Genomic DNA, 20833 nt, shown 5'->3' on the forward strand with positions numbered 1-20833 from the left:
GAAAGTAAGGTACCCATCTCTGGATTGGGTGAGATCATGGTAGCAGAGATTGACACACCTAAGAAATTTAACTGTATGAGGGGCTGATTCTGTAGCCTCTGGCAGCGTTAGACTCAGCTATGTCTGCCAGGGATCACTTTACTGGGTAGGCAGTGATGACAAGCTCCCCTGAACTGTTATCACTGTTTGCACTCAGCTATTTGTTGATATGCCAGGAATTCCTCTTTTTTGTGCCTTTTTTTTTCTCTCCCATCACCCTTTTTTTCTACAGTACGTCAGTGAGGTGCAGAAAGACAGCTGTGATGACAGCAGCACTTCAAATAAAGTGTTGCCTTTAGACCCACACAGTTCTGTTTACTTAACTAATTGTATTCATTGCAAAGGGCATACCTCCCATTTTAAGTGCACGCTCAATAGAAAATCTTTTTCCGACAAGAAGCATAACCACCAGTGGCATTGACCCAGTTCTTCTGGTTAACTTTAAAAACTCTTAAGCTGGAATATTAAGGACACTAACTTACCTTCTGATCTCTTGAACTCTTTGCGCTGTATTGCTGGTGAGTCTTTTTTGATGCCATTACTCAGTGGGATGACCAGACTTGGCTCAGGCACTGGCATCTTATTCTCCACTTTGGAGAAAGAGGCGATCCGCTGTAATATGGACCCCACACTCTCTTTGTCATGGAAATCATCCTGATCGATATCACTGCTGATCGCCATCTGTCGTGACAGGAAAGGTGAGGAAAGGGCCACCTGGACCACTTGGGGCTTAGAGACCACGTTGAACTGTGGAGTCTGGGCTGGAGACAGAGGCACAGGAGATTCGCTGATGTTGGGCACTGGGATAGCTCCAGGAGGAGTGATGGGCTCTTTCTTTTCAGTTATGTTGTTGTTGTTGTTGTGGGCCATGGGGAGGTCGGTGCTATCCAGGCTGCTGATAGATGCAGAGGGACTTGCTGAGACAGTGGGACTGTTGGATAGCGTGTGGAATCTTGGAGGTGGTTTAGGTGCTCCTGGAGATTCTGTCTGAGACTTGAAAACCAAGTTGTCAAGGTCAAGAGGGAACTTGTTGAGGCGCACCGGTTCTTTAGGTCTAGGTGACTGGCTGTTGATAGAAGAGTCCCTTGCAAAGGTACTGCTGTTCTGGATGTTATGGGGACTTGTGCTCCACTGCGGACCTGTATTGGTGAATCGTGATCCAGGGGAAATCACTCGTCTCATTCCTGCAGTCTCCATCTGGAGGTCCAAAGAAGGCATGGAGCCATGGCTAATGCCCATGGGTTCAGTTGGGATGACCAGAGGACCCTCCAGCTCTGAATGGAACATGTTTCCATGTGAGGAGAACTTCTTCAGGGCAGGGCTGCCTAAACGTTGGGCCTTGAATTCCCCGACACCAACAGGACTCTGGGGAGGGCTAGTGTAGCAGAGTTTTGAAGAGGCCTGGTACTCCAAACTGGAAGATGAGCTGTGGAGACTGTCGTTGTCACTTCCTGGCCCGGAAGACGAATTGAAGCCGTTGGGGTTGAATTTGTTTTGAAAAGAGGCAGCTCGGTTGATCCCAGTGTTGGCGTTGATAGTGGGCTTTCCCATTGTCCCACGGTTGAAGGAGAGACTGGATACCATCCTATTTCTCATAACGGGGCTCTGGGCTGGGCTGCAGCTGATACTAATCCTGGAGCGATAAGGAGGGGATACTTGGTTCCCTGGACTCCTCACATCATTAGTCTTGCTGAGGAGTGCACTCGGGCTGATGGGAGATGTGACAGAAGACGTAGAGGAGAATGTGGGGATCTCATTCACATCATCAATATCGAAGGACCTCTTCAGAGCTGTATAAAGATAGAAGACACAAACTTGATTAATTTCCAATGTCAGAAGACACTCTTGAAGGCTTAATGAATAATAAAAGACATATCCTAAAATCAGATTGTACCTAATAACCCAAGGGCAAATTTCAGTTCCAGAAACACTAGGCTATAATTTTTCAGGTAATACATTTCCAAATTGGTGATAATACTGATAATACATCAAAGTTTTGGACTTCTTTCATGATAGAAATCATAAATTAGGTACGACAGTCATTTCCTGTTTTTGATTTAAAGAGGCACTAAAACCTTAAAAGGATACACTTCACGGTGAGGGCAGCCTGGTGCTCTCTCTGAATGGATGCCTGTCAGACATATTCTGAAGGGCCAAGCCATAATTACAATGGTGTCTGTGCAATCTTGCTTTGAGGGTGATATAACAACTGTGAACAGATATGCTTTATTCCAGCACCCAGGTTATGTTTCACAAGTCTTTAGGAGATTTGGACTAAGGCAGATGAAAACATTTGCACACAGCACAAACATCACTTAATGATCTTTCATACAGAAGTAGTTTCAGTAGTACTGAGATAATCATAAATATGCTGAGACTAGATAAATTAGCAAACAAACAAAAGCATTAGTTGGTTCATTTAAGATATGCTACTAGTGTAAATGTTTTTCTTTAAATTATATTTTGATTATTTATTTTTTTTACTAAAAAACAAGACAGAACATACTGATTATGAATTATGAATATGAAAATGACAATTTAAAATAGCAGCTGCATCAAAATCCACACAGACTGTGAAGTAAAAATTGTTTTACCTCCGTGTCACCCCCAGTGTTGGGAAGGTTACTTTGGAAATGCACAAATGTTTAAGTCTTGCTATGCATGTTATTTTCATTTAGTACTGACCTGAATAAGATATTTCACATATCTATATATAGTCCACAAGAGAAAATAATAGTGGAATTTATAAAAAATTACAGTGTTCAAAAGTTTTCATACACTTGATACTTAATACTGTGTTGTTACCTGAATGATCCACAGCTGTTTTTTTTTTTTTTTTTAATTTGATAGTTGTTCATGAGTCCCTTATTTATACTGAACAGTTAAACTGCCCGCTGTTCTTCAGAAAATTTTGTGCATTTTTACAGCATTTTTGTGCATTTGAACGCTTTCCATCAATGACTGTATGATTTTGAGATTCATCTTTTCACACTGAGGACAACTGAGGGACTCATATGCAACTATTATTTAATAGTTAATCTTTTTTAATCTTTTTAATTTAATTAATCTTTATTGCAATTTTTTTCTTTTGATGCATCAGTGAGCATTTTAACTTTCTGTAATAGCTGCATATGAGTCCCTCAGTTGTTCTCAGTGTGAAAAAATGGATATTATAATCATACAGACATTGTTGAAAAGGGTTCAAATACACAAAAATGCTGAAAAAACAGAAAATCTGTGGGACCTGAAGAACAATGGGCAGTTTAACTGTTCAGGACAAACAAGGGACACGTGAACAACTATCACTAAACAACAACAAAAAATACAGCTGTGGATCATTCAGGTATAAATACAGTATTAAGAATCAAGTATATGTAAACTTTTGAACAACATTTTTATAAATTCAACTATTATTTTCTCTTGTGGACTATGTAATTGTTTTTTATATGAGATATCTTATTCAGGTCAGTACTAAATAAAAAATAACATGCATCTCTCTTATTTTGGTGAGATAATTAACATTTTGCAGATTCTGAAAGGTGTATGTAAACTTTTGACTTACAAGTTACCCTATTTAAAATTTAATAAGTAGTGTAACTATTTCAATTGCTTTATTAAAGTAATGTAACTGATTACATTTAATTACTTTTTTTTTCTAAACTGTTAGGGGTTAACCTTACAGTAGTACTCAACACTGATTACGTCAGACTTTCAAAATCCTTCATCACTTGAATTAAGTTTATGCAAAATAAAGACTTTAGCTCATCTTTTTACTTTGAGATCGTTCTGAGGTTAAATACAGATTTAAAATCATAAGACATAGTTTAATAGCTGATACGGCTTTTGAAATCGAATCTTTGCATAGCGATGACAGCAAACACTGGCATCTATCAATGCCTTGGAAACAAAAAAGTTAATTTTAAAAATAAATCATATACATAAACCTAAATAGGAAATGAAAGAGTCATCAAATAAACATGTGTCTTATTAGGTGTCCTAAAACTTTGGTGTCTCATATTTTAAAGCAGTCAATTGTTTTCCATATTTGGAAAGAAATCAATTAAATCTGTATGTGGGTGTGAAAATATTTAGGGGTGAGCGGGGCACAACCTAACGCGGGGTTAATTGTAACACGCGTGGTTTAAATGTTTCCACACATGCTAGCATAACCAAATTTACGGTGTTTACTAGTTGCCATAGCAACACTATGCGGAGAAAAAAAGAGCGCCAGAATTCAAAAGCCTTTTGAAGATATCGCTGAATATTTATTTTACCATAGTAAAAGTACATTTCTGGCTGGAGTAAACTTTTCATTTCTGTTTTTAGTATTCATTTAAAGTTAGACAAAACTGATATTATTTTAATCTCCAATTTGTTATTTATCATTTTAGATAGTTTATTAATGCTTCGCAAACCAGCAGAAGACACTAACCTGTATTAAACTCCAGTCGCGCAGCTGGGGAAAGATGTAACACTGTGTTACAATATTCCCCGCTGTTATTAAACTACGCTATTCTGTGACATTAGCGGTGCAGTTTACACGACTTACTTCTAAGGATTTTGATAAGATACCTCAAGAAACAGGTGAATAAAGGCTGACAATCAATGTTTAATGTTCAGAAGTTATTATTTCAAGTAATGTAAAGCATTTTGGCTGGTTTATGTGTGTCGTGTTCTATGAGAGCTGTGTGTGGAGGAGTGGAGTGTTCTTCTGAATGTCTAAATGTGTTTCATCTATCTGTCCACATTGTTTTGAACTACTGTACAGCTGTGTGTTGCGATCAAAGCCGTTCAAAGCATTGTTGCGATGTGTTCATTTTCAAACTCCAAAATTCGATTATTTTTATTTTTTTAAAAAACGTCATTACTTCATTTGAAAAAGTTAACACATGTATTTTACTGACAAAATATTTTAGTTTGTTGTGTATATTTATTTCATTCGATCAGATAACATTTTAAGCTGTCATTTGGTCGTGTTACAACGTGCCCCTCAGATGTTACAATGTACCCCACCTACGGGGCATGTTGTCACGTTTCACTTCCTTTCTATTGAGGCAAATAACGAAAAACGTATACACTGTAAATATGAAACAAAGCGATATATTTGTACTAGACAAGTGTGAAACTACGTGGATAAAAAATTGCACTCTGAACCCCACTTGGATTTACATAAACCGCGAAATTCAAAAAGTGTTAGGTTGTGCCCCGCTCTCCCCTATATGAAACCCCCCTTAGTAATCGTTAACATTTTCATAAGTAACTGTAATTTAATTAAACATTTTTTCCCAGTAACTGTAACCGATTCATTTTGTAATTAAATTATGTAATTACATTACATGTAACTGTTGCTCCCCACACTGGTCACCCCTACATCAACTTAAAAGCATAATGACATTTGCTGTCAATTAAAAACATGTGCTAAGGAAATGTACAATAAGACAGTGGAAACAGTCTCTCATGGGGCTGAACGGTAAGTCTACACCTGGAGCATGTAAATTGTGGTGACACTGTATAATCCCCTCATTCTCAGAAGCAGCGACACAAAGCCGAAGGCAAACAGTGCTTTCCGACCTTTTCCCTTTGTGAGAGGCAGTGGCTTTTCCTCCAGCACAAAGGACCAATTCAAAGACACAGTGTCAGGGGCTGAAGGCTTGGATTACAACAGTCCTTCACCGTGACTGAGAATTCCAGTGGCGAACAGTACAAATGTCCTAACAGCTCTGTGGCAGACCCAATTAGAAGTGGCAGCTTGAGCATTTCATGTAGACACCATTGCGCCATGTGATGACAATTGGATTTGTCGAGGGTGTGATGCCATGCAGTTGCGTACTATCTTTGGCATATCGCACACCCAAGCACCATGACAGAACGTCAGAGGCAAAACCTGAGATTTTCAACCCTCTTCAGGTGATGCCTTGTATAAACAAGCAGATATCAGTGTGAAGTTATCATAGCATCTCGCCCAGCAGCCCTGATTTTATCTTTGCCCGGCAGGGGGCAGGGCTGGGGCAGGGGCCGCCTGTCTTCCCGTAGGGTATGCTACCAATTAGAGTCACGAAGACCACAGGCACTAAATGAAATCACATTTCACGCAGGAACAGCCCCCTCTTTTACAGTGAGGAGACCACAGACCCTTTGTTTTAGCCCGCCCGTCATCATCCGCACAGCTGTGAAAGTTTAGGCCTAATCGAATTCCAACAGCAAGTCCCTTGGTAAAGCCGTCAGCGCATCGCTGCTACAACCAATGTCATTCTCTGCAGCGCCCCAGAAGGCATTTAATACGAGAAGAACACCATTAGGGTGCCATTTGATTCAATGGAGGAGAGGTTAAAGTTGCCGTGTGTACTCTCACAATGGCACTCAAAGTGATGGAGAAGTGCTCTTTGGCAAAGAAGGACGCACCACTTTAGCTGACTACAGTTTCAGAAAGCGAAAGAAAAGACACGGAGCGAGGGAGGCACAGCAAACCGAGTGGCACAGTCTAACAGCTTTTTTACGGTGCAGCACATGCAAGTGTAAACTTGTACTCCCCTTTGACTGAGATAAAAAGGGGCCATATCAGGTAATTACTGGCACCCTGTCAAACGCTCAGGAAATAATTACGCTGGCAGCCGAGCGCACCATCTCTGTGCTGTTCAATATTCTTTCTCACAGCTTTGCTGCAGTTTAATCCTCTCTGTTAACACATGGTGCAGCACAATGCCTGCACAATCTGATAAAAGAGAGGAACCTGAGAAGCTCCTTCTTCGCACTGCTCTCTTTTTCTTCACGACTGAGTCTCGATGCTGTTTGCTGCGTGTTATGGCTCTTTGGGAAATGGGAGAGATGTCAATGCCTCCTGTGATGATTGCATGCTTCCTGTCAAATAATTTGTTGACACTGCTTCATTAAGGACATTTTGGGTCATTTTGCAATTTCCTGTTAACCAGGTTCAATGCAACTCGGGACTGGTTTGACGCATGGGGAAAAAAGTTGATGCACTCATGGGCTAAACAAACACAGATTCCCATTGGTTTCTGAAATGAGATCAAAAAGAGTTCGTTTCAAACTCTTGTGTGAAACACAAAAGAACATTTCAACAGTTTTTGTTTAGACAAAATAAGGTTCGAAACATTATTGCACCCCATTAATGGACAACATAACACTGAGACATTTTGCTAAATATCTATGTTCGTTTTCTACAGAAGAAATATCAGGTTTGGTCACTGAGGCTAAATAAATATAACAACCAAAATACCTTGCACCATTAATATACACTACTAGTCAAAAGTTTTTGAACAGTAAGATTTTAATGTTTTTTTTTAAGTCTCTTCTGCTCACCAAGCCTGCATTTATTTGATCCAAAGTACAGCAAAAACAGGACAATTTTGAAATATTTTTACTATTTAAATTAACTGTTTTCTATTTGAATATATTTTAAAATGTTATTTATTCCGGTGATCAAAGCAAACTTTTCTGCATCATTACTCCAGTCTTTAATGTCACATGATCCTTCAGAAATCTTTCTAATATGCTGATTTACTGTTCAAAAAACATTTATTATCAGTGTTGGGGGTCACACATTACAAGTAACGCAAATTACGTAATCAGATTACTTTTCTTAAGTAACTAGTAAAATAACACATTACTTTTTCAGTTATTTTTTCAAAAAAGTAATGCCAGTTACTTTTTGTTTCCTTTATGTATTTAATTCCATTTTATTACCTAATGGCTTTGCTGCTGACCTTTGTTGACCCAATTCATCCATACTAACAAGCAATATTTACTTTAGATTAACTAACATTTGTGCTTCATTTTCCTCATTGCTGAGTGTTGGACTTCCTTCTCCTACAGTTCTACTGTACAGACGTGAATTTACTTTTCCTTCAGCCTTAGGCTTATTCATTTCACTTTTTGGTGTGAAAGAGCTTTTACATTTGCTAAAAATCGAACTTTTTTATATTAAAAAACAAGCAAGCCCTTGCAAGGTAATGCAAAAGTGATGTAACACATTACTTTCCATAAAAAGTAACATAATTAGTAATATTGTAATGGATTACTTTTAAAAGTAAATTTCCTCAACACTGTTTATTATTATCAATATTTAAAACAGTACTTTTTTCAGGATTCTTTGATGAATAAGGATCCAAAGATCAGCATTTATCTGAAATAAAAAGCTTTTGTAAAATGATACACTATACCATTCAAAAGCTTGAAGTCAATATTTTTTGTGATGATGAAGACATTTACAATGTTATAAGATCAATGCTGCTCTTCAGAACTTTTTATTCATTAAAGAAACATGAAAGAAATCTACTCAGCTGTTTTCAACATAATAATAACAAACGTTTTTTGAGCAGGAAATCAGAATATTAGAATGATTTCTGAAGGATCATGTGACTGGAGCAATGATGCAACAAATTCAGCTTTGAAATCACATCAAATACATTTTAAAATATATTCAAATAGAAAACAGTTATTTTAAATAGTAAAAATATTGCAAAATTGTACTATTTTGCTGTACTTTGGATGAAATAAATGCAACCTTGGTGAGCAGAAGAGACTTCTTTTAAAACATTAAAAATCTTACTGTTCAAAAACTTTTGACTGGTAGTGTATCTGTGACCCGTTCTAAAGGAAGCCACATTCAGAAAAACAAAAGAGATGTTTCCTCATGTGTACTGTGCGTTCACGTAGATTCAAGATCATGCAGTTCATTGTTTACGACACTAGCTGCTACTTTGGACCTAAGGTTTACGGCGAGAGGCTGCAAGGCAAACAGAGAAAGGCCTGGGGATGATTGTAGAGGGGGTCGTCAAAGAGACAGGTGGGGGAGGTCAAGGGGACACCATACAGTCACTGAAGCATGTATATTATCTATCCATGACATTTCTGTTAAAGACATACAGATCATGTGCTCATAATCAGCAACATTTCCAAAGTAAATTACCTCATCTGATAGTCCTAAGAGGGAAAGTTTTAGAGATACACCTATAGGGAGAGTAAATTGTTGGCCAGGCGGATAGGGGTATTGGGGGGGCAAGTTTGGGCCTGTTCTGGTTTTCCATCCCCCACCATTGCATTCCTCACAGGTATTCCCAGACGACCCCTTGGAACACCACCCTAAGCACATAGCTCAGACGTTGCTCGGACCACCTCTGCTAAGGCACATCTGGAAGCTAAATTCCGAGCTGCCATTTTCAGCATTGCAGCGATGCGAATAAGGCACTGCATTCACACCCCCCGGGGGCCATGAAAAACGTTCAGACAGTTAGAGATACTCTCTATTACGCCTTTTGACTTGAATTGAGCTCCTCCATCATCCTGATCCAGGATAGCGTGTGCTATTCAACACCAGTGTGCTTTCATTACCATTTCAAATGTGGTATCTAATGTTCCAAATGGGAACAAAGATTAAAACAAGCGTGAAAAAAAGGAACTCATGGCTGATAATGGCATTTGATGGGCTTCAGTCCACATATACTCAATATGTGGTATCAACTGTCAGGCAATTACATAGAAACATGCCTGAGCCACTTTGTGCTCTCCAGGATTCCTGTGTCTTTCTAAATGTATCTTGGCAGATTTTTGTAGAATCTGATCTAAGACAAACATCTCAGAAACTACCTTTTCTAAATACTGATCAAAGGGTAAACAAAGGGTGAATAAAGCTAAGCTTTTTTTAAATTTTCTTCTTCTTTGAAAATGGTTCTTTTAAGAACTGTTCATTAAAAGGTTCTTTTTGAACCAAAAATGGTTCTATGGCATCAGTGCAAAAACACTCTTTTAGGACCTTCATTTTTAAGAATGTAACCTTCCCTTGCCTTCATAAACTACCATTTACACCCCAATATTTAGAAAGATGAAGTTATAATTAGCGCTTTGTGAGTAAGCCACATGACAAATTCAGAAGGTATGTGTGCATACAAGCCTTCGAGATACAGCCAAGGAAAAAAGAGGCAAGTTACCGTAATTGCACCCAATCTAAGTCAATCATAAATTAAATATCTGTGATTGACGTAACAAAATGCAACATCAAAAAGCTCTGTGCCACTATCTACAAGCTCTTTCTTTAAAAGAAAATATGAAAAATAAATAAATAAACAAAAAATAAATACAATAATTAAAATAAATAATACAAAAATAAAATGCTTAATATATCCACACTATGAATTCTGTATATGAAAGTAAAAATAAATACAAAAATAAACATTAAGTTAAAAAATAAATAAAAATTAAACTAACAAAACTAATAAAATAAAATACTCTATGAAATCTGTGAATGAATACAGCGGTTAGCTGTGGTTAGTTTCCACTGCTAGTTTTGTCTAGCAACTAACACGTTACGACACTATTTGGACAACAATTTTGTGAAGCAGTATTTACTGAAACAGAAAAAAAAAACATCAGAAGGTCAAGTCTTACTATAAATGGCTCATTTCTACAGTTCAAGGTCTAAAGTTTCTAAAGTTCAAGGTCAATTTGTGTCATGTTGGCTGACAAAAAATCATAACTTAACTTGGCAGTCTATTTTTTTTTCTTCCCAGTAGTGTTCATACACACATACATAGATATTTCATACAGACCTTCAAGCTTAGCCTCCCTTATCCCACAAGGCTTTACCAGGGGCCCTATATCTCCTCAATCTTTATTCTCTGACTCCCATAATGCTGCGAGGAATGTACTGTAGGCTAAAAAAGCAATGAAAAGCATCTTTTTTGTTTTAAGCATATGACCATGGATCTACTTGATCAAAAACGCAGCTTCAAGATACAACATATGCCATCTCTAATGGGCCAGTCTCAAATTACACAACAGGAAGGTTGAGGCTGGTTCTTTTGGGCATATTTTGCCTTTCCCTCATTTCCACACATTCACATTTACAGGAAAGGCATCCGTCATCACCCGCTGAACAGTCATCTCCGTGCATCACAAAAGTTCATGCCTACAATTAAACTTCTACTGATAAGACATGGATGACTGCTTTTCACAGACACTCGACCACAAACGGCCATATATAAAAGAACCAAGGATCTCACTATACGTCCCACAGCATTCCAAGAGGCATTTTCCTCAGAATGAACAGCGGTTCTGTCTATCTTCACTCAAGCACATGGAGGCACACTGATCTCTTGTTCGGAAATGACCCTATTGGCTGGTTTGAGGTGAAGCTGAAAGAATGTAATGTCTCTCTTGTGGCATCTTCTACTAGGACTCACATGACCTGGGTATGAACACTACGTCTTTCAACACATACATACTCAAGTGATATGGACGGCGATGACCCCTTTTTCTAGTAAAATCCAATTTCGCCTGATCTCAAGTCATAGTACTTTTTAAGAGCTTCATAAAAGTGTGGTAACTGACAGAAATCAAGCCATGTCAAGTGATTTTGTTTAACACATTGGCAAAATATTCAGCTCTAGAAGAAACACACCCAGTGATCATGTTTGTTTACTGCTTAGCAAAAGACACCTCAATCTTCCCTGTCATCAAGTGTAATTGCCACACTCTTCTTGAGAATGAGTTTTTGCTGAAACATCTACCAGGCAAAACACTCCACAACAGCAAAAAGTGCTTCCTCAGACAGTATTTAGCCAACAACTGTTTCCACGTAGCACGCAAATATAATAATAGATGGTGCTTTATTCTGAGTGCTTGAACTAATTTGTTTTTCCTCTTCACATCAGCACCTGTCTAAACACTGAGAGAAACTATTGTTCTCCAGTCCCCACTGTGTCCGTCCATGACGGATCTATTGGAAACAGTGCCTCTCTTCCTCAGAAATGTGTGTCAGATTCAATAGTGGACACGGCTGTGGTGAGGGTTGTGAAGATGGTTCTTGACGCTCTGCAGTGTAAGAAACAAAGGTTTGGGAGCATGCTAAGATAATTACAGCAGCACACCAGTGGAATGTTAACACCATGCAACCGCACAACTTTCACTACATTAACTTCGTACAACTTTTGGAAGTTCTTCAGATAGATAGATAGATAGATACGCCACAGCTGCATCTCCTTTCGCAGTAATATTTGAATTAGGCCATGTTGCTTTATGAAAATAGATTTTGCATAAATTATGCACCTAATAGAATCACTTAAACACACCCTGTGTTCAAACACTGAAGACTAACCAACTTAGTCAGATCAGTCTTGCCTCTTTAGTCATTCATGTGCATAGGGTCTGTATGGACAATGGATGTCTGGATTTTAAGTCTTCACAAAGTACTGCTTTTCTATTAACATTATAATAAAACAACAAACTTTCATAGACTTCCATAATCAAAAAGTGCATGCCAAAATAGACTAAAAGAGACTTTTAAAAAAGTTTTAAAAGAAAAAAGATGTATCCTAATTATTAATTTATCGACGCACATATACATCTGCAATTTTTTCCATTTTACATACACACTGTGAAAAGTTTTTCTAGTTTTTAAACACTTAAGTAATTAATTATACTTGCAAAGTTTCTCTTAGCTTAAAAAAAAACACGTATTAAAATGAATGAAATCGCGCACTTACCCTCAAAATCAGACAATATCCCCTCCAGATGGTCATTGACGGAGATATCTGACATCCTGATTTCAGTCCAGGGGAAACTTCCAGCCTCAGTGGCACGCAATCACAAGAAATAAACTTTGCGAAAACAGCACAAAACCTCTTAAACGATTCTCAAGCGGGCCAAAGTTTATCCGACGACTGTGATGCAACAAAAAAAAGTTGCGATTTTGGTGGGAGTCGTTTCTCATCTGAGAGCGCAGAGCAGAACGTCAGATTCAATAGAGACCCAAAAGCAGACAAACCATCTGATAAACCTCCTCCTCCCTGTGAGTCCTGCCCCCTCACGAACAGAGTGGTGGGTGAAGTGACTCCCCACCCTGCGGCTACACCTGGAAAAGGCAAGTCTATCCCCCTTCGGTGGCTACTTCTGTTTGTTTGTGTGGGGAACCTGCGTGCCCCCTCAGAGTAGATGACTCTTTGTCCTTATCTCGTGAGAGATGAGGGAGGGGTTGCGTCTAAGTGGATTTCTTGAGAAGCCGATTATTTATCAATGAAACACTTTGTATGTGGAGCAGCAGGGCTTTAAGGTTTGTAATTGACTCATGCGGACCGAACGCCACCGATCAGCGACATAGGGGACACCAGGGCTTGTTGTTGCATTGTTTACTTAAGTAAATTGAGAAAATTAAGTTGGCGTTGGCCAACTGGGGGCATATTGCCATGTATGGCACAACGAAAACATTAAACTACAGACATTTAATGGCGTTTATTAAGTAAAAAAACAACTAAAGTTCAAAAATAGCATACTGAAATATCAAGCCAGTGCTTTAGCCAAATACTGCAATGAATTCTACATTAATAAAACATTTAATAAAACTTCTGACATGTGATGGCCTGCCCCCAAAACATCCCTGTCCTGAGAACATTCAGCTTCTTTGATAGGCTAACATCTATTTTGATTATATATTGTTGATTCTTATACATTTTTATTTACAGAGAAAACACATTAATTGGACTATATAGAGGGTTTGCACTTGCGTCACAGTTTGGTCAGTTACCCGGATTAACCCTCTGGGGCCTGAGGGTGTTTTGAGGCCCTGAAGAAGTTTGACATGCCCTGACATTTGTTGTTTTTTCAGTATCTTAAAAACATTTTAATGGCTAAAGTCTGATTACATTGTAATCAGCACATATTGGGCTACAATAATATGTAAGCAACATTAATGTACATGGTTGTGTTTTTGAGAAAACTACGTTTATGCGTGGTTAGTGAAAAACTAAAGTTTTGAAGTCACTGAAATAAGGCCATGAAGCACATATAGGACATTTCTTTACAAGACTTTTGATAATTGGATGTCGTAGGCTAGAATTTTATCAACCAAATGATGTGAAAATCATCTCGTTCACTCATTCAGAAAAAACAATATATTGATGTAAATTTTCTAAAACATGTTTTGTGATCGAAAGGGATTATTCATAGGTGTGGCAATGGCCCATGAATATTTAGCAATTCACACCTGAAAGACAAAAGAGCCCTCCCTAATGGCCCCATCAATGACTGACTTGACTAGCAGAAGAAGAAACAATGTGAGAAGATTCAAAAAAATCGTTTTTTAGATTATTTGTATTTTATTTACAACACAGTATAATCAAAACATACATAATGAAGGTCAAAGACACAGTATTGAGCTCCCTCATCTAACCACACAGATGTGCACAGACTTTGTGGCATTTCTGAAAACTTTTTCTGAATTCAGTTCAACAAATAAAACAAGTAAATCTTACCTGATATTAAAGTGTGTGCACTTTAAATATCTGTATTTGTACTGTATTTTTATCTGTATCATCTGAAGTTTGTACAGCGCTCTCAGAGGAAAACAGTTTGAAGAGACTCAAGGAAAGGACAGCAAGATTCATCTGTTGAGCAGGTTTCTGAGCACTAAAAACAACAAAAGCAAAACATCTGTGAGCCTATTCATATTAGGAGCATCTATAATAAATAAATACACACACACACACTACCAGGCAAAGGTTTGGACACACTTCCCTTTACAGGGGAATAACTGGTATATAGTACATAGTCATAGATTCTAGCATTTGTACTAATGTAAAAAAGGACATGTAATATCTGAGAAACTAATAATTATCGTTTAGTACTATATTACTAATAAACGTGATGTAAACATACATTCAGTGTAAGCACACATATTACTTTTACACCCTACTGTTATACAATAAAATAAATAAATAAATAAGTATGATTCTACAGTCATAAACATATCGTCATAAATGCATCTCACAGTCATAATCACATCGTTTTTCTAGAACATTATAAATATCCTGGCATCGTGAGAGATGCAATGCAATCAAACGTACTTCATAATGTTTCATAATGTTTCATTTGATAAAGTCAGGAATTTTAGTTTGGAATAAGTCTAACTAGTAAAATGTGTACACGTTTTGTCAAAGTAAATAACAGCGAAAGCTAGTAGGAAAATGAAAGTAAGACTTACTCATGTAAATGTCTCCTCCTGCTGGGTTTGCGTCGCATCACGTCCTTCTTGTGATTGTGGTAAATATAAGTCTTATTCCTCACAGCATATCTTCATTCAGAAACAAACTGTAACCAAGATGAACTTGAAGTCATGTTGCTTTGTTTCGGTGATGTGGGAGTTTCCTCGCGTACAGATAATCCGGTCCTTGCTGTGCTTGTGGCACATGGCTAATTTGCATATCTAAAGGATTTTCGCTAGTGGGCGTGGTCACATTAGAGATAATTAGTTGGAACTGGATAGACTAGACATCTCCTTGGTTTCATATAGATTAATTTATCACAGATTATTTGTTTTTGATAAAACTTACTTCGTTTAAAAGCAGAAATCTCAAGCTTTCAGTAGATATCACTTTTCTGTTTGTGTGCTGAGTATTCACCGAGTTTGAATGATTTAAGTGACACATTTCTAAAAGCAGTTCGCGGAGACAGAGAAAACAGAAATCACCCTGTTTGTTTTCTTTATTCTAAATAAAAAAGCACAACTTTCTGCTGTTCTTGTGAGTGTGCACAAATAAAAGTACACACTCTACAGTTTCCAATGATGTATATCTCTAATTTGCATGACTAAAACCGACAGAGCATTTTTAGTGTCTTTTGCGCTGATCTAAAAAAAAATGAGCTCGTATCGCCGGCGATACAGCCGGCCTCAGGGAGTTAACGGCCATATTGGATATATTTGGATATAAACAACAGCATTGCGCGGTTAATGTACTACTGAATAAGTTGTTCGTCTTCTATTTATGCTGTCTAAACCACAGAAAAAAAAATGTGCAAACTGCTAAATCATATAGGAAGCAGGAAAGGGCGCAATATTTTGACAAACTAAATTTAATAGGTGGTAAATATACAAACAAGCAGTATTAATTAAGATATTAGTCTAATGTTTCACCTACCTGACTGAAAATGATAAGAACAAACACGAATGTTGTCAAGATTTCTACCCTGGAAATCCTGGTTCAGTTTGGCCAACCACAAATGCCTTTTGTTCCTCAGTTTTTTTGCACTCTTCTCCTTGATTTGTTCAAAATTTTGGCAGTCTAAAGTGCCACAAATGTTTTTCCTGGTTTGAAAAAATTAGTACAGCCCAAAACATGACAAAAATGGACCATTTTCAGTAACAATAATCAACAAAATATGCAAGTTTCGTTCGGTTCAGTGGCATTGTTTATGCTCAGTGCTGCCAGTGTAGTTAGTTAGTTAGTTAGAGTCTTTATTGTCCCATAAGGGCTGAAAACACTATAAATATGCATTGTCTCAAAGCTAAATAAGTTTTCCATTGATGTATGATTTGTTAGGACATGACAATGTTTGGCCGAGATCTGGAAAATCAGAAAATCTGGAATCTTAGGATGCAAAAAAAAAAAAAAAATCTAAACATTGAGAAAATCGCCTTTAAATTTGTCTAAATGAAGTTCTTAACAATGCTTATTACTAATCAAAAAATTAAGTTTTGATATGTTTATAGTAGCAAATGTACAAAATATCTTCATGGAACTTAATAACATGAAGATTTTTTGCATAAAAGAATAATATAGATCATTTTGACCCATACCATGTATTCTTGCGCCAGGCATATTTTGTTGGTTAAATAAACATTACTTACACTACCCAAATAAAATCTTTATTGTATTTTTACATTAACAATGTAATTAATAGGCGATGTTTAGGCCATTTAAGTTTGATTTTGACTTGAAAAAAGTGGTGATATATAAGTGTAAGTTGTTTATTTACTTTTTTTAATTAGTTTTCCTATTAGCGCCATTATATTGTTCATTCAGACTGATTCACGAACACAGAACGCCCACAAACATAAGAGGTGGGATTTATCCTAATACTCAAACTCAAACTCACTGCACGCTTTAGGGGGTCTGTTAAAACTCAGTGGGCTCAGGGGAGGCAATGAGACAGTTTTACTATATATTTTATCTGTGTATGTGTTTGTATTCTTCATATTTGCTTTTGTGAATGCAAGTTGTGACTGGTTTGTTTTGTTTTGAAAGCGTTATTTAGGGACTTACCTGTCCTGGATTACCACATGAATTGACCCCTCTCAAACAAACTTATTGCTATGGTTAATTGTTAAATCCAGAGGACCATGTTGATGTCAATGTTGTTAAGAGCAACTAAAATTCTTGTTTTGTTCTTCTCAGATACATATTTTCTGCAATGCATGCTTATTTCTACTGTACATAGATACCGTTGGGAAAATGAAAAGGGAACCTCGTATAATATCGTGTTTGTCGGTCTGAATAAAAAAGTGATTTCTAGCAATGCAATTACACTCAACTGTAGCAGTATAACAATAAGTCTCAGATCAGGAAACTGCTTCAGAAGGTTTAATCCATTGTGGAGCGGCATCCCTCATCTGAGGGATAACAGAGAGTTTCCTTTCATCTTCCACGGCCCACTTTGATTCTGGTGCTTATTTTCAAGAGATAGGGGTATTTATTTATATCAGAAACAGGAAATGTGGCAATTAAAAGTGGAAGGAGACTGAGAGTGGCCATGTGACTGAGTTCCCAGACTCTGCATTTGAGCGTCCATGCGGAGGAGCCAGACAGTGATCCTCAGTGGCCCTCATTAGCCATATGAGTGTTGTGTTAAGGATTAATGTCACGTAGCCTTTAATACTCAGTCAGACAGGTTCTGACTGTAGGCGAAGAGTTTCAGCGCTTTGGTAGAGAAGTGAGTCCTTGACCGCGCCGGTAACCACCTCTGTCAAATTACATGGGTGTCCGAGGAACAACAATTTCTGGAAGTTGAAAAGTGCAATTCTGTGTATTCATGAGCTGAGCAGAAATGAAAGGAAGGGAAGGGATTAGATTGTGTGATGTTTGTATTGTCAGCTGTTCTCCAAAATGTCTAAAGAGCACTGAAGTGGTAACGGATTTGTGAGGGTAAAAATAGATTTGGTTTTTGTCAGAGATATCCATTCTACCATAGTAAAAACTTGACTTCAAGCGTATTTAATTATTGTGCTCTCTGGACTAGAGCCTGATGTCAAAATATTTTTTTCCTGGTGCTTTTTGGTTCAGTGCAAATGTGACAGTTTCCCTATAAGTTTAAACAAAAGATCTTTGCAACTTTTAAACAAATTACCATTAATGGGATACGTGTTTATGCGGTATATATTAGACCTTTTAAAACAGCCTTTTTTTGCATACATCCAAGGTAAACAGCAAATGTCAGAGAACTAGCAAACACAGCTGCTGCAGCAGTAAATTACTCATAAACTCTCTCAATTTCCTGCACGCCGCAATTGACTGAAATGCTTCTCAAAACATTTGGGGAGCATTTAATCCTAGCTCAGAGTTACTTTCCCACACCAAATAAATAAGCTGGAGATTCTCAAGCGTTGTTTCAAAGGTCATGACCAAGGTTTTATAATATTGTGTATGTCAATGTTAATCGACATGATTTATGTACTTAAAAAAATCATTAAAGCAGATTTTGGTACGGATATGTGATCAATGCAACATAAATTGTCTGGAATGTAAGGAAGCAATCTTAAGATAATTATGCATTATAGCTGCATACATACAGTACTGTTACATACATTACTGTCGATTTTTATGCTCACCAAGGTTGCATTTATTTGACCATGAATACAGTAAAAACAGTGATATTGTGAAGTATTTTTACAATTTAAAATAACTTTTTTCTTTTTTAATATTTTTCAAAATGTAATTTATCTGTGTGAAGGCAAAGCTGAATTTCCAGCAGCGATTTCTTCAGTCGTTAGTGTCATGTGATCCTTCAGAAATCATTCTAAGATGCTTATTAGGTGCTCAAGAATCATTTATAATTATTATCATGTTGAGCAATAATAGTAATAATAATATTTTTGAAAAAACTGTTATATATTTTTTAAGATTTTTTCAAAAATGTAAAATTTAAAGAACCCGCATTGAACTAAAATAGAAATCATTTGTAACATCATACCTTTTGTTTGCTGTCACCTTTTTGATCAATTTTAATGAATCCTTGCTAAATAAATATTTAATAAAAGTTTAATTTAAAAAAACATACTAACCCAAAACTTTTGAACAGTAGTGTGTTATTTTGGCACCCTTGTTATTATGTTACAGTATTCACACTGCCCACATAAGCAGTGGGGTGCCATGCTGAAATCCAAAAAAAAGTGAAAATGCTCTGAAAAATGTAAATATGATGGAATTATTATTATTATTTTTTTTTTTTTTTATGTTGGCGTAGCTTCATGCAGATTCCATGTTGGGGTTTATATATATATACACACTACCAGTCAAAAGTTTTTGAACAGCATGATTTTTCAGGTTTTTTAAAGTCCAAAGTACAACAAAAAAATTTGAAATATTTTTACTCTTTAAAAGAACTGTTTTTTGTTTTTTTAATATGTTTTAAAATGTAATTTATTTCTGTGATCAAACCAACATTTTCAGCATCATTACTCCAGTCTTCAGTGTCACAAGATCCTTCAGAAAGCATTCTAATATGCTGATTTGCTGTTGAAGAAACATTTTTAAAACAGTTTTTAGGATTCTTTGATGAATAGAAAGATCCAAATGTTTTTGGGGAAAGATATTAAAGAAATGAATACGTTTATTTAGCATGGATGCTTTGAATTGATCGAAAGTGGTGATAAAGACATTTATAATGTCACAAAAGATTTCTATTTCAGATAAATGCTTTTTTTTTCTCTGAACTTTCTATTCATCGAAGAAACCTGAAACCGTTTTTAACATAGTAATAATAAATGTAAAGCAGCAAATCAGCATATTAGAATGATTCTGAAGGATCATGTGACTGAAGTAATGATGCTAAAAATTCAGCTTTGAAATCACAGGAATAAATAACATTTTAAAATATATTCAAATAGAAAAGGGTTATTTTAAATACTAAAAATATTTCAAAATTTAAATTTCATGTTGACATTTTGACTGGTAGTGTGTATGTCTATCTAAAGCCACACCAACAAACACGCTGTCGTTTTGAAAGCTCAGCATGAATCTGCTGCTGCATTTATGCTACTGCATCTTCCATACATTTTTATCAGGTTTTTATCGTATTTGCAAGCCTGGTATACGCTGATAAACTCCTGGCGGTATCAAAACCCAGAAGTGTCGTGGTTTTCATCTTCCAGCTGCTGCTTTGAGCACAGACTGAGATGAACGATTTCAGACTGCTGCATATCAGCGAGCAGAATATCTGCTGTAGCAGAAGCTCTGTTAAAGTCTGTTGAACTGTTCCTATTTGCAGACATCCACTGGAGCGGGCAATTACGTGAAGGGCTGTGCAGGTTAAGTCAGGCTCATTGGCTGGACAGTGGTTGACCTTTGACCTCGCCCGCCTCGGGTCACAGATAAGGTGCTGTCAGCGAGGTATGTACTCTTCAGAAGCCAGTGTTAACATTGTGTCCGTAATCTGCTTTTAAAGAGGTGAAAAGGAGACTTTTCAAGCCGGCGAGCCAATCATCTTGAAATCAGCACTGGCACCTGTGGCTGCAGGGCATGCATACCTGTGAGCATGTTGTCACTACGGCTGACAGCGCCGCGCGGGTGAAATATTTTTTCAGATTTCTTCGGCGATCAACAACATCAGCCCTCTCGCTCCCATTTTTCTGTTACCGACTTCGCATTGTCGCTGTTGAATTATTCAAGGGCGCGATGGGAGCGCCCGCTCTGACAGGAACAGGAGATTAATATTTGTCATGCTCTCTGATACGGTGCAACTGACCAGAACAGCAAATGGAATCTGATCAAGCAGTGTATGAGAGCTTTCC

The 20833-nt window shown here is 37.2% G+C and overlaps 1 protein-coding gene across 1 annotated transcript in view; it reads right to left on the minus strand.

Annotated features, from left to right (window-relative positions):
• The window catches only part of septin12 (septin 12), an 87151-nt gene extending 74328 nt beyond the window's left edge, over positions 1 to 12823 (minus strand). Inside the window, exons 1-2 of the mRNA XM_073841055.1 lie at positions 12540 to 12823; positions 522 to 1829 (exon numbers count right to left, since the gene is read on the minus strand). Coding sequence (XP_073697156.1) covers positions 522 to 1829; positions 12540 to 12594 — 1363 coding nt within the window. The 5' untranslated portion in view covers positions 12595 to 12823. The remainder of the gene's footprint in view (positions 1 to 521; positions 1830 to 12539) is intronic.
• Between the last annotated feature and the right edge of the window lie 8010 nt (positions 12824 to 20833).

This window comes from Garra rufa, chromosome 1, assembly GCF_049309525.1.
Source record: "Garra rufa chromosome 1, GarRuf1.0, whole genome shotgun sequence".
NCBI classification, from domain to species: domain Eukaryota; kingdom Metazoa; phylum Chordata; class Actinopteri; order Cypriniformes; family Cyprinidae; genus Garra; species Garra rufa.